Source organism: Budorcas taxicolor, chromosome 4 (genome assembly GCF_023091745.1).
Source record: "Budorcas taxicolor isolate Tak-1 chromosome 4, Takin1.1, whole genome shotgun sequence".
Taxonomy (NCBI): domain Eukaryota; kingdom Metazoa; phylum Chordata; class Mammalia; order Artiodactyla; family Bovidae; genus Budorcas; species Budorcas taxicolor.
The window spans coordinates 45052419-45067853 of NC_068913.1; the positions used below are offsets into that span (position 1 = coordinate 45052419).

Sequence of the window (15435 nt, forward strand, 5' to 3'; positions counted from 1 at the left end):
AGAACACTCAGAACCTTACTGTTCAGAGTGTGTCAGATTTAGAGACCAGAGGCACCCAGCACCTCTTGGGAGCTTGGTAGGCATGCAGAATCTCAGGTTCCACTTCAGGCCTGTAGAATCAGGCTGTCAGTGTACGTGCAGAATTCTAACAAGTTCACGGTGTGATTCATGTGCACAGTAAAGTTTGAGAACTACTGATTTAAAGGATCAGATAGTCTGACGTATGTTTTCAAGAACTTAGATGAACATAAGAATATATATATATATATATTTATGGAAGTCAATATGAGTTACAGTGCAAGAAGGAATCATAGATTATCTAGTCCCTGCAGTTCCAGTGGCAGATAGGAAATAAACTACTCAAATGTGTCAAGTGTACAAAGCATATTTGAATTAAAGGAAAAAAAAAGTGGGTTATTTTCTTTCCTGAATAGATGCACAGAGCTGGCTCTGTGTCAGCAGTGAAACAAAGGACACGAAGGTGCAAATTGGCCAAAGCCTAAAGGACACCAGCAGTGAGAGCCAGAAGCAAAGACAGCGTAGGTGGTCAGCCTGTTCCCAGCAAAGGCAGCAGCTCCTGAAGGAAGGAGCGAGTGTGGCTCCTGTATATGACTCATGGGTGAGCAGCCCTAACGCCACTCCAGTCCCCATGCTCAGCTCAGCTCAAGCTTGTTTCTTAACCATAGCAACTTTTTTTTTGAAACAAGTTAGGATGGATTATACAGTCTAATTATACAATAATATATATGCATATAATAATTATGCAATATATATAATAAGCTATGTTGAAGTATTATGTTGAATACACTATAAGTGAATTTGTAAGATTTGGTGGAACAAACCGAAGATTGAAGATTAAGCCTTCAAGTTTAAAAAAAAAGTGTGTCCAGTGAACTTCAGTCTTTGCTCAGATGTCAGCTTCTCAATGAGTCCTGCTCTAATCTGCCCTAACACCACCTCAGCCACAAAGTTGACACCCACCCAACATCCTACCTTGGTGTATTTTTTTCCACAGCACGTGCCTACTAACACACAACATACTTTTTTTATGTTTCTTTACTGTCTGACTACTGGAATGACTCTTTAGGATGGGGATTTTTGTTTATCGTTCACTGAAGAGTTCCTAGCACCTAGAAGCATCCCTAGACTCCATGAATATTTGCTAGATAAATGAATTACTTAGTGAGGAGAGTACTTCATATCACAGCAAGCAAATAGAAAAAACAGATGTTTTACTGGGATTCTCTGTTTAATGGATGCTATTAAACTAGTCATACAGAAGATAACTTCAAGAGTATTTCTTTGCTGTTTTCCCACAGCGGGAGAGGTATGAGAATTTTCTGATGTGAAATTTTGCTTTTGCTATTTTTGTAGAGGGCCCAATTGCAATGTTAGCTCTTAGTTGTAACCTGTATTTTTAACTCCTTTTCATGAGTTAAAATCAAAGTTACAGCTGAATGGTGGTAATTAAGCTAAGAATTTCGTTAGCCATTTTTTCTCTATTCCTAGCTGTAAGCTCTCCCACTGAGGCACACGGGAAAGTTAAAGGTTGAAGCATTTTCTTTGGGCTAACCCAGCCAAATGCAGCTCTTCACAGGGCAGTGGAAAAACATAAACATTCATTTCACTGGTTTGCACAAAGCACTTACTAAATCTTTGAAGTGCTCCATAGTGGTTTGAGTCTTTTGAAGAATAGATTGGACCATCTTTAGAAAGAAACTCATAAATTCAGGCTGGCATGATGATAAGGGAAAATGGAAAATATCAGAAGCCTGCCTGACTGCTGGCCTACAGCAAATGGGCACAGCCCAGTCAATCCAAAGCCAGAGATGGGATTCCCATGACAGAAATAATTAATCAGTCATCAGAGCACCAATATTCAACATGGGAGCAAACCTACTCCCCACTTCCCTATTCCCATCCCCCGGGAATAGGGAAAAAATAGCCGTGGTGGGGTGGGGCGGGGGGAGGGTGGATTTTCATTCCTATTCAGTGAACCAAGAATATGACGTCCTCAGGAGAAAAAGAAAACTCTCTAGACCATAATTTCACACATTGAGAAGGCCTGGACATTCAAATCTGGTGGCTGTGTTGACAGACCACACTGAGCAGTGTGACCAAGTAGGAAGACAAACCTGAAGACATGTAAGCCTGCTGGTCACAATGGACCAACTGCAGATTAACTGGAATCACAGATTTGAGATTTGAGAGAAATTAGTGCCTGAAAAAAATCAATCTGTGAACAAAGGATCTTTTTATAAAGACTTAAAATACAACCTAGAATATAGCCTCTCTAATAGTATCAGACTAATGATAGCCACTGCTTTCAGATACTGTGAGCCTAAGCCACTTGGCAAAAGAAAATCTACTCCTTTGAACTCTATTGTCCATGAGTTGGAAAAATTGTAGATTTAAGAGCAAAACTAAAATATTTAGTGCTATTGTCTTTCCTCTGTGACAGGAAAAAAAAAAAAAAAAGCCTTGCTAATGGACACTAATTGGAGTGTTTCTAATGGGAAGTAAGAAAACTTACCCTGTTATGCCTTTCATTGCAATCCTCTGTTCAGGGATTTATGACAGTATGCACGTTTCCCAAATGAGTACCTCCAAACTCCCTGGTATAGTTGTCATTAAACAGCAGAGCATTGCAGGCAGCAGGCAGAACTGACGACATCCTTTGTGTAGGGATGTGCTCCTAGAAAATATTCAAAGAAACAGCAAAAATCTGGAGGAGATTTTTTTTTTTTTTTTTGCACATTTCAGTATGCAGGATCTTCAGTCTGCATTGCAGCATATGAACTCTAATTTGCAGCATATGGGATCTAGTCCCCTGACCAGGGATCGAATCCAGGCCCCCTGCACTGGGAGCTCAGAGTCTCAGCCACTGAATCACCACAGAAGTCCCTGGAGAAGATTTGACTGAGTTTTTAAAGTAGAGAAACTGTTCAACTGAGAGACATTATTTGGGGGGGCTCCAAAATCACTGCAGATGGTGACTGCAGCCATGAAATTAAAATGTGCTTCCTCCTTGGAAGGAAAGTTATGACCAACCTAGATAGCATGTTCAAAAGCAGAGATATTACTTTGCCAACAAAGGTCCATCTAGTCAAGGCTATGGTTTTTCCAGTGGTCATGTATGGATGCGAGAGTTGGACTGTGAAGAAAGCTGAGCGCCGAAGAATTGATGCGTTTGAACTGTGGTGTTGGAGAAGACTCTTGAGAGTCCCTTGGACTGCAAGGAGATCCAACCAGTCAATCCTAAAGGAAATCAGTCCTGAATATTCATTGGAAGGACTGATGTTGAAGCTGAAACTCCAATACTTTAGCCTCCTGATGCGAAGAACTGATTCATTTGAAAAGACCCTGATGCTGGGAAAGATTGTAGGTGAGAGGAGAAGGGGATGACAGAGGATGAGATGGTTGCATGGCATCACCAAGTCGATGGAAGTGAGTTTGAGTAACTTCCAGGAGCCGGCGATGGACAGGGAGACCTGGCGTGCTTCAGTCTATGGGGTTATAAAGAGTCGGACTTGACTGAGCGACTGAAATGAACTGAACTGAAATGAACTGTCCGGGGAAAGTCAGCCATGAATTCTGCTTTGTTTTGTTTTGTTTTCTCCTTACCTCCAGCTTTTCAAAGCAAAATTAAAAAAGATGAAAAGCATTTTGAACCTTTATCTGAATTTAATAATACACAGCAGTCAGTTTCCCCTGACACTTTTCAAGAGCTCACTATGTGCCCTGAGCAAAGTTAAATGCTTCCCATGTGCTATTTATTTCACATCTCCCAACAGTTCCATAAATAGGAGTAGGTCCTATTATTTTATTTCCCCATTTTGCAGGTGAAGCAACTGAGGCTTGCAGAGGCGGAAAGGCCTTGCCCCTGGCCACACAAATAAAGAATTGGAGCTAGGATTTCATCCCTAGTTTGTTTCATTTTAGAGCCCGTGTGCAGTGTCAGTGGCATCAGACATTTGGAGTTAAGGGTGGTAACTTATGAGCCAGTTAGCAAGTGTCCCCCAGACTTTATGGCTATGAAGAGCAAGTTCAAACATCTGTTTCTCTAAGAGGAGTTAGCAACCTGGAAGAGTTAAAAGAGCATCCTTTTTCATTTTTCAAGTACGTACTCAGTGGGTTCAGTTCAGTTCAGTTCAGTCACTCAGTCGTGTCCAACTCTTTGCGACTCCATGAATTACTGCACACCAGGCCTCCCTGTCCATCACCAACTCCCGGAGTTCACTCAAATTCACAACCATCGAGTCAGTGATGCCATCCAGCCATCTCATCCTCTGTCGTCCCCTTCTCCTCCTGCCCCCAATCCCTCCCAGCATCAGGGTCTTTTCCAATGAGTCAGCTCTTCTCATGAGGTGGCCAAAGTACTGGAGTTTCAGCTTCAGCATCATTCCCTCCAAAGAAATCCCAGGACTGATCTCCTTTAGGATGGAGGGTAGAGAGTATAAAATCTTCCACTAAATTACTACATACATACATACATAGGAAGGAAAAAGAAAGCTGAAAACTTAAATGTTCTTTTCTTCTCACTGCTTCTCTAGATTTTGATTGGCGCCGTCATCGCCATGGGCTCAGCTGACAGAGATGGCCGCCTACACCCAGGAGATGAGCTTGTCTATGTGGATGGAATTCCAGTGGCTGGAAAGACCCACCGCTATGTCATTGACCTTATGCACCATGCAGCCCGGAATGGGCAGGTTAACCTCACTGTGAGAAGAAAGGTGCTATGTGGAGGTAAGTAGCTCAAACCAGCAGCAGGAGTTGGGGGTTAGGTGATGTAATGCTTTGTGAGTCATGGTCAGGACACTGGAAACAACATTTTAAATCAGTTTCCATATTATGAGGGAAAAGACCAACCTAGATATTCCACATGTAACCATGAAGAAAGTGCACATTTTCACCTCACTAGTATAATACATTTCTAAGCAGTCTTTGCGGAGAAGGCAGTGGCACCCCACTCCAGTACTCTTGCCTGGAAAATCCCATGAACGGAGGAGTCCATGGAGTCGCTGAGTCGGACACAACTGAGTGACTTCACTTTCACTTTTCACTTTCATGCATTGGAGAAGGAAATGGCAACCCACTCCAGTGTTCTTGCCTGGAGAATCCCAGGGACGGGGGAGCCTGGTGGGCTGCCATCTCTGGGGTCACACACAGTCAGACACGACTGAAGCAACTTAGCAGCAGCAGCATCAGCAAGCAGTCTTTGAGGCTGACATTTTCCATAGAGTCACTAAAAAATTCCTAGCAAAGCCTGGAGCTAATTTAAGATGTGTATGCTCTTTGCTTTTTAGCAGGTGCTAGTTATAAGAAGAACATTATAGTAGTGAAAAATATAGATTTTGAAAATGTTCTTCATTGTGTTTACAAGCCAAAAACCTCAGTGTTTTGATACCATAATAAGGCAACTAGGATGGAAAACTAGCTTCCTTTATAGAGCCTGATAAAAGGTAACAATAAAATGATTACCCTGATTTAGTGAAATACAGCTATATGTCACTCTGAGAAAACACAGTTCATATAACTCCAAAGTTAGGAAACAGAGAAATTAAAAGTAATTATTCCCTTTGCAACCATTTTCTCAGCTTCATAAGAGAATCCACAAAGACAAACTTTTAAAATCAGCCCTCTTATCATATTATAGTGATTCAGTTTATCTTTCTTTATCATGTCTCAACTCCCCCCAAAAAAGATTTATATTTGCAAGAATTATGTTCATTACAAGCATTATACTTTTTTTTTTTTTTTTACCATCTGAGCACTCAGTAACATTGGGAATATAGTTCCAAACCACAAGTGTTTTTCTCTGTGAACTATGGGAGTGACAGCACCAAAGATGTCCTGCCGTCACCTGCCCCGTGAGTCTGCTGGCCTCTTTGCTTAGCTACCTACTGCTCCTTGTACAGAGTGACCAATGCTAGAATCAGGAGGGACCTTAGAAAGAGCAACGTGAAACCCTTCATGTAACAGATGACAAATCAGGGGTTCAGTAGCTCACCCTGCGGTCTGCAGTGAGTCAATGATCGTGCAGAGACCCATCTCTCCAGCCAGGGCTTCTTTATACCATTTCCAGTTCCCCTCCACCCTCTACAACCAACCCCATGTCCAGTGAATTCAAAACATTAGACCTTTAGCAAATGTCACTCCCTAACATAAGGACTCTGCTACATGTGCTATTATCATCACACGTTTGAATTTTTTAAAAGGCCACCAGCTAATTACAGGCTCTAAACCACTCAAGAAGATAAGGCTTGCTAGTCAAATTAAAAATCCTTTTTGAGTCTTCTAGAAACTAGATTTAGAACAAGAGCCATCACTTAAAAGGCTAAGTCAGAAGTACTGTTAGCTCCTACCCATAGAGCCTGCTGTAGATCTTGTATCATATGGAGGTTTTGCTAAGAGGTGCCATTCATCTTCAGAAATTCATGGCAGACCACTTGACCCAGTGAAGTAAAGCACCTTGAATTATGCCTTATCCTTGGGCGAGGTGCCAGGAGGGAAGACAGGGTTTGCTTGGTTAACATTTAACTGTCTCTCACCCTCCAGAATGATTTTTAATAAAACGTTTGCTGTGTTATATGTTCTGTAACCCAAAGATAAATTAGGAAGATACTTGATTTACAAGGAAATATACTGCAAAGTGCAAAAACCAGTGCACCAACATAATTTCATGCTCTTCTTGCCACCAGCTGATCATTGCAAATTAAATTTTGTTCTAATCAACCCAAGCTATTGGAGTGTATGCCAAATACTGCAAAAATGTATTCTTGCAATTTGTGGATTGTGTGACTTCCATGAAGATGCTCTTTGATGCAGTTCTTACCAACTTTACTCACTTAGGCGTTCAAGTGCATTTCAAGTGCATTTAATTTTTGAAAACGTTCTACTGCAGACTGCTCATTCACACCAGAAGAGTTTCCAAGTTAGTTCAACCCACTCTTCCTTGAAAGCTTTATGAGTATTAAAAACGATTAAGTTCAGCAAAGGATACTTTGATAGTAAAGTCAGTACCTTGAAATAGGATGGGACAGATTTTTTAAATATGCACAGGAAGACAGCCTTTCTTCATAGCTGCCATTTCTTCAACAGTGAGAAGAGATAGCTGCAAATGGATATGGGAATGGAGATGTCATTTCTAGGGTTCGTATTATCATGGTTAAAATTATTATGCTTTCCTAAGCCAAGGCAGTGGGGGTGCAAGCCTGGCTTATGATGAGATCGTTCAAAGCCGAGGCAAAATGAGCAATTAAATAAAGAAGAGACAGAAGATGAACAAGAAGACAGGCAGTGTCACCCACTTCTTGCATAAAGGAGCACTGTAATGGAAGAAGAGCTGAAAGAAGGAAGGTCATAGAAATTATACCCTCCTGCCTTATGCTTGCTTCGGCTTGTTCAAATGTCCTGCTTCACCTCAGAAGACCCTAGGCAGTGGTTTCCTAGCTGATGCTCGAGAGGGGAAAAAAATCATTGATTATGAGAAATATAGACCAGTTAGTTACTTTGGGCAAAAATGAAAATAATAGAGAAACCTGTTTCAAATGTTAACATATACATTATGTATGTTACATGCATAACACACTAAAGATAGAAAGGCACAATTTTCAATTAGACAATGGCAAACGCGACACTTGAAAGTGAGAAATCGTGGAGTAAAGGATGAAAACATCCAAAGTGAAGTCGCTCAGTTGTGTCCGACTCTTTGCGACCCCATGGATTGTAGCCTATCAGGCTCCTCCGTCCATGGGATTTTCCAGGCAAGAGTGCCGGAGTGGGTTGCCATTTCCTTCTCCAGAGGATCTTCCCAACCCAGGAATGGAATCTGGGTCTCCCGCATTGCAGGCAGACACTTTACCATCTGAGCCACCAGGGAAGCCTTGAAAACATCCAATGATGTATCCAATTTTATCAGATAATTTTAGCACAGATCTTGCACCTTAAACTAGTTTTGAGATTTGTCTTATCCATGCCACTCGCTCCAGTGTTTAGCTGCTTTTTCCCCAAGGATAGTAGAAGAGTGGCTTTAATTGTTACACTGAAAGTATAAATATTTATATGTCTCAGCTTTGAGATGCTCGACATAGTGACACATTATTTTGAATACATACTATTCATCTGAGAGAAGAGTGTCTCTGAGGAGTTTCATAAAGTGTAAATCTAGAGCTGATGTACAAGAAAGTTTTATGACTCACTCAGAACTTGTTAGAGTCCATCTTAAATCTATCAGCATCTTTTCACTAACACCTAAGGGAAAGTATGGGCTTCCCTTGTGGCTCAGCTGGTAAAGAATCCGCCTGCAATGTGGGAGACCTGGGTTCGATCCCTGGGTTGGGAAGATCACCTGGAGAAGGGAAAGGCTACCCTCTCCAGAATCCTGACCTAGAGAATTCCATGGCCTGTACAGGCCACGGGTTCCCAAAGAGTCGGACACAACTGAGCGACTTTCACTTTCAAGGGAAAGTATGATTCTTGGCCTGATGCTGAGAAAGGGGAAAGTCTTCTTTACAACTGGGTGAGAAGTTTAGTCAGTGACTAGAGTGAATTTCCTGCTCCTGACTGCTATACTTCTTGTCAGTTCTAAATTCAGTCCCTTATTCTTTGTCTGTAAGCATTTAAATAAGTTGTCTGCCCTGTTGAGCATAAAGCAGAAGTACATAAAATCAAATGCCTGTGGGTGGGCCAGCCCCTGACATGGGAAGGGCACCACAGGGATATGCCTGTGGACACTCTAGCGCACATATCTAAGCTCTACCACGCACAGACCCCATCGCCTCGGCCGCTTTAAGACTCACACATCTGCAGGGCTGTCATACTTACGGGGGACAGTCCTGAGAAGAGACCCAGGCCCACCCTGAAAGCAGGCAGGGGATGCTTGGTTACAGAGTCTGAGAATTGTGATACCCAGTGGGTGATCTTGAAGGGAAACAAGGACTCTGGTTAAACAAGCCTCTTTGGCCCTGCATGCTCCTCACTCCACGGGTAAATGAGTAAATCAGGAATGTACAGGAGACACTGGGGAGTAGTTGAGACTGTGGGGCCTTGCACATTTCATACTCAGTCATGGGGCAGGAAAATTGCCCAGCTCTAATTGATTACTGGAAGCTTCCCAGGTGGTGCTAGTGGTAAAAACCCACTTGCCAATGCAGGAGACGTAAAGAGACGTGGGTTCGATCCCTGGGTCTAGAAGATCCCCTGGAGAAGGGCATGTCAACCCACTCCAGTATTCTTGCCTGAAGAATCCCATGGACAGAGGAACCAAATATTTCAAGAGAAACTAGAAATCCAGCTTTCTGTAAAATCCCCCTATTTAAAAATATTGCCAATTAATTTTAATAATCATTTAATGAACTCTAGGCCAGCACTGTGCAGGAATCATTAATAGGTCTGCAGACCAGGAGCAGCTCCTGGCCAGCACTTGACTATTCTTTTCAAAACTACCTCAACCTGGAGGACATTATCAATGACACCTGCCTTCCCAAACAGACTCTGTCTCCCAGTAAGCACAGTGATGATTTCCAGTATGACTGGTGAGGACAAACAGAAGCTAAACCTCAAAATTAATTATTTGATTTGAGTAGATATTAAGTGACTGAATTTTGTATACTCATTTGGCTGTAAGCCAGAAGGATGAGTCAGGGATACTGGAAATTAGTATTTTTTTTTAATGCACATGGTATTCAGTCACTTTCTGACATTTTACTAAATTATTCTAAAACAATGTTATTCATGCTCCATACCAGGAAGTGTTGTTGTAAAGAAGACAGGCTCATTTGGGTCTAGAGACAGCCAGGTAGAAAAATGGTGTAGAATCAGTTCTATTCCTCAAAGCCAATCGTTGGAAGTCGTCTTAACTCCCTGGTTTTAAATGTGCTCGTGGTGTTAAAGCTAAAGAACATTGTTGGAGAGGATGAAAGAGACATCCAGAAGCAATAGAAATGTATTCTGTTAATGTATTTGACTCCTTCACTCACCCGGGGACCACTTGCATTGACTTAGACAATGATTGTCTTTCTTTCTCCCTTTAGAACCAGTGGCAGAGCCACTGTGAGTCATTTACTGCAAAGACGGATAATTTTTCTTTGTTGCTGCTGTACCGACGACTGCAGCTCCCAACCCCCTAAAATATGACAGCCAGAAAATGAGATATTTCTTGTCACTGCCTATGACATTTAGTTACTGATTTGGTCCAGTAACTTGGGGAGCTTTTCAATTTAATGTTGCAGCATAATAATTGTTTGTTTTTCTTCTTCCTGACTATCTCTAATCACTTTATTTCCAACTTGTGCAAGGACTGATAAAGGACATGTGTGCTTCACCAGGACAGTAACAGCTTGTCTTTGGATGATGTTTTCTGGTGGTGAGGGTTCATTTTACAGGCAGTTTGAAATCCTGGTAGAAAAGAAGAAAAAGCTTTGACATTGACATTTTTTGATGTTTTTCTTTTATCACTTCAGTACATTTCTTACAATGAATGGCATCTATTTGCTTTATTTTATTAAAACCTGATTGAGTAAATATCACAGAAAATTCAAATTTATCAAGTGATAATAAGCAGCAGCCTGGATCTTCTTCATTTTGTACTTACACATGAGAAATGAATACATTTTTATAAAGATCATTTGTAAAACTAAGTATTTTAGTAAATGCATTTCCCTTTTCTGTATGTATCAGTGTAACAAAACATCTCTTATAGTCAGTGCCCTTGCTCCCTGATTTTTGAACTGACTTTGATTTTTGAAATGAAATGATTTTTCATTTCAGAATGTAATTGCAGCTTAAGTAAGAAGCGCTCATTGGAACTTTGGCTAATTATTTTTAACTTGCCATATGAGACAACTTCCAGTATGCTAGATAGGAAACCATATCTAAAGACCCAAAAAGGAATCATTAATTATCATTATTTTCATCATTATTTTCAATCTTAATGTCCCTCTATTCCATAAATATCTTTTGAGTACAGATGGACAGGGAGGCCTGGCATGCTGCAGTCCATGGGGTCACAAAGAGTCGGACACGACTGAGCGACTAAACTGAATCAAATAGTAAGATGGAGATGAAATGGCCATTTTTCTAATTACAGCCTTCTACATGCCTGCTTAAGGTTTTTTTTTTTTTTTTCATCAGAATACCAGAACCTAAGTATTATTGTAAAATAACAAAATTCTTTCTTGGATGATAGATCAACTTTCAATTTTTTTTTTTTTTTAGAAGGAAAGAAATCTTAACAATTAGGGCAGAAATAAATGCAAAAGAAACAAAAGAGACCATAGCAAAAATCAACAAAGCCAAAAGCTGGTTCTTTGAAAGGATAAATAAAATTGACAAACCACTAGCCAGACTCATCAAGAAGCAAAGAGAGAAAAATCAAATCAATAAAATTAGAAATGAAAATGGAGAGATCACAACTTTCAATTTAAAACCTAGCTTCTCTTGGCTGCCAACTTTCTGTCATTTCCCCCTGAAAATATACTTACTTTCTCATGGAAGTATTGGCTTGGTTTATCTGGTTGATATAAACTATATTTTGTAATCATACAGAATGTAAATGAACAAGGCTTCTAACACCTCCCTTAGAGATTCAAAGTTCATCATTCCTTAGCCTGATATCATTGTTCGATTTGATCCTAGAGTGAGCAAGGTAAGTGTTTCCCACCTATACAAAGTGAATTAACACTTCAAGGCTAACAGGGTCTCACAATATTAAATAAGACCATGGCTGTTTAGTAAAATTGCAATAGGTCTCTTACATGGACATACCCTGTTAGCCCCAGCTACAATCAGCATTTCTTAAAGTGTGACCTTGAAACCTCATCTAAATTCCTGGGCTCAGTTGTTCATTTATCTACTGAAACAACTTCTTGGGTGGACTTTGAAGATGCATATTTTGTACTAGTTCTTTAAGTAAGTTTTATGTGTAGTACAGTTTAGGATTCTGTCTACCTGTTTGATGGCCTTTTATGATCTGTCTTAAGATCAATTATTATCATGAAACTAAGAAGCCCTATATTTCAAACTAGATGTTGTCTAAGGGAGTTGTACTTTTACCAAGGAGAATTTATAAACAAGTAACAGCACAGGGGGGACTTGAGGAGGGGTTTTACTTGCATTTGCTGAGAAGGGTGGAAGGGGACAAGACCTAGGGGCCTCCTTAACCAGGTTCATAGCCTTTTAAATACTCATCACATCCAGAGACTGGGAAAATAAAAGCCAGTCAACCAGTCTCGTAACAATGCAGGTGTCTGGAACAGTGCCCAGTGCACAGGAGATGCTCGTTCATTCAGACACTGGCTAAATAACCGGGTACCTATGTATGATGTGTGTTCCAGGGGAGCCCTGCCCAGAGAATGGGAGGAGTCCAGGCTCCGTGTCGACCCACCACAGTTCTCCTCGCAGTGACTACGCAACCTACACCAACACCTACAGCAACAGTAACCATGCCGTCCCCACCAGCAACGCCTCTCCCCCTGAAGGCTTCGCCTCCCACAGCCTGCAGACCAGCGACGTGGTCATTCACCGCAAAGAGAATGAGGGTTTCGGCTTTGTCATCATCAGCTCCCTGAACAGGCCAGAGTCTGGATCCACTATAAGTAAGTGACTGCTCTGCCTGCTTTTGAATAAGAAGTCATCTTTTCATTGTCTGATGGTGGGGATCCCAGACAAGCAGACCAGAGAACTGTTGTGTTCATAAATAAATGTGCAGCCTGAAAGTCACAGGCTACGGTCACAACTAAGGCATCTTTAATACTTGACCAGTCAAACTGCTGACTTTGGCTTAGAAAGAATGCACGACTACCACTGATGTCCCCCCAAACCCACAACCTCCATGAAAGCTCTTCATTCGTTTTATACTGGGAAGAAAATAAAGCAGAGTGATGTAGGAGTCTTGATGTGAGGAAAGGGGCACTCCTGTTCCATAGAGTGAGACCAAGACATAGAACTTTGCAGGAGCTAGGCCATGCAGGGCCTCATACACCCTTGGGAAGGAGTGTAGATTATAGATTAAATCTTTGGGAGCCATTGGAAGGTTTTAAATGGTAGACAGATATCTAACTTAATATTTTTAGAAGATGAATTCAGCTACTTGTTAAAAATGAAATCAGAGGAAAGAGAGCTGGAGTGGAAATGTGAGACACAGTGAGGAGGCCTTTAAACGAGTCCTGTGGATTGTGCTGATATTCTGTAATGGATAAAATATCAAATCACTGTGCTGTGCACCTGGAACTAATGTATTATTGTAAGTCAACTATATTTTAGTAAAAAAATAAATAAATTTTACAATAAGTAAATAACTTAATAAGACAGCCCTGGAGGCCCAGAGGTTCTAGTACCTTCCCTTAGGGTAGAAGTTGTGGAATGGGGGAAGTGGATGATTTTACCTTCAGAGGTTCCTCCAAATCTCTGGTTCCAAGAGTCTGTACAACAGGTGACAGCCAGAGGTTATATTTCTCTTCTGATCAAGCATCTTTGCAGATTCTCAGCTTCTGCAGTGGTTTTTCTTTCAGCCACACTATTTCAAAAGTTACTTGTCAGCCCGCAAGCAATAGGACGGAAGTGATAGGAAAACTTGTTCGATTTTTATGTTGAAGTGATTTAGCCCAAAATGGTGTGAATAGAAACACCATAACAGAGAGCAATAAGAGGGGAAAAAAAACAATAATTGAGTCATGTTGTGGTCCTAAATTTTGTATGAATTGTGGTTGTTCCCAGCACATGGCAGGGGGTACAGATGTCAAACATGCTCAAGAAATCAAATTGTTGAGCATGAATATGAACTTTTTATGATAATGTTAGCAAAATACTACCAGGACTAAATGCCAGAGAATTGCCCTGTTTAGCTTTAGCTTTGACAAATTCAAGAGTGGAAACTATAGAAGCATTAAACCTCGTTGAATATGTATGGAAGCTAAATTGCATACATCTGAAAGTACAATTTCACTTATCTTTTTCTTCATGATAAGCCAAAGAAATAAATCCAGTCTTTAAGTGTAGAGTAAAAGCAGGATTCTGTCAGTGTGGTGGATTCACCAAGATTAAAAGAACACAAGACTAAAGATTTTCATGAATTATATAAATAGTTTTCCAATAATTTACACTTGGGGAAAACATTCACAGAGAGCTTTTGTAGCTATTCCAGTCATTCAAATTGTTTGTTGGGACAGGATACCTAAAGGACTGCAGTAAAACAAAGTATACTGCCACAATGAGAGTGTTAAGTATGTACATAAGGTCTCATTTTTATATGAAGTGTAACAGCATAATTGCTAAATGTATAGGAGGATGTGTGTACGTACACACATGCACTTATTACGTAAAGAAGCCACAGATGATTTTTCTCTTGCAGAGAAGATCCATGCATGGACAGATTTGGAGAACACCAGGTACCAGTGCTTACAATTAAATGTGGATTTTTCTTTCTGCCAAGTGACATTAGACTGACCTCAAAAGAGTAATTCTACCCCTTTTTGAAATGGTATTATTTTATATCACCCTGAAGAGTGGAAATAGATTCTAGCGTTCATGATACTTCTTAGCTTCTTCTTTTTCACATATTTATTTCTTTTCAATTTAAGAAAATTGAAACACACACTGTCCCTATGTTCCATGGGAAGAGTAGCAATTACACTGATAGCACATAGTGTTTACAGCCTATAATTTGCAACATGCAGCTAAAAGGTTCCTAGACCTAATACTCTTTTATACTTAACTTTCATAATAATTTTCAACTCCAATTTTGGAGAGAAAGGCTAAGCACCTCCTTCTTGTGCCACACAGCCACTGTCAGAAGATCAAGGTTCCCTGGGCTCTGGGAGACTGGGAGAATCTGATGCTGTCAGGAGTCACAGTCATTCCCGGGGCTGTGTCATGTTTCTCTTAGTTTCTTATCTGAGCACAAGATCTTGAACACATTTGTAGTTTATTTGTAAGGCTACTGAAATGCTTTCCTTAACAGACAGGCGCTGTTATTTATGCCTTTGATAGGTGTACCATCACATTTAGGCGAGGAAGTGGCGTGGGTATAATCATACTGCCTGCATCTGAAACCTGGCTTGTCACTTACTAGCTGTGTGACCTTGAAGAAATTTCACAACCTTTTTGGACTTTATAGTTTCCTTGAATGAAAAGAGAAAGTAATTCTAATACCTGTGTTATCAGGTTGCTATGAGGGTTGAGGGAATTAGTACATATAAGTGCTTAGAAAAACTCTGGCCCAGAGTAAGCACTAAGTATGCCCTTGTTGCTGCCTTGACCACCTTGCCTGCTAGGAATCATCACTGCAATCGGCTCACTCTTCTCGGAGTGCAGAGTTCATGCTGGCTGTCAGTTCAGCCTGCCATTTGTCAGTGCCCCCCACTCTCCCAAAGCAGCTAAATCTGAGCCACAGATGAGCATCTCTGAGGGCCAGCGCCCCCTCTCCCATGCTGACCT

At 40.9% G+C, this 15435-nt stretch overlaps 1 protein-coding gene across 1 annotated transcript in view; it reads left to right on the forward strand.

The window, feature by feature from the left end:
• Positions 1-15435, forward strand: part of MAGI2 (membrane associated guanylate kinase, WW and PDZ domain containing 2) — a 1481671-nt gene that overhangs the window by 1300762 nt on the left and 165474 nt on the right. Inside the window, exons 15-16 of the mRNA XM_052638336.1 lie at positions 4554-4746; positions 12336-12596. Of these exons, the coding sequence (XP_052494296.1) occupies positions 4554-4746; positions 12336-12596 (454 nt within the window). The remainder of the gene's footprint in view (positions 1-4553; positions 4747-12335; positions 12597-15435) is intronic.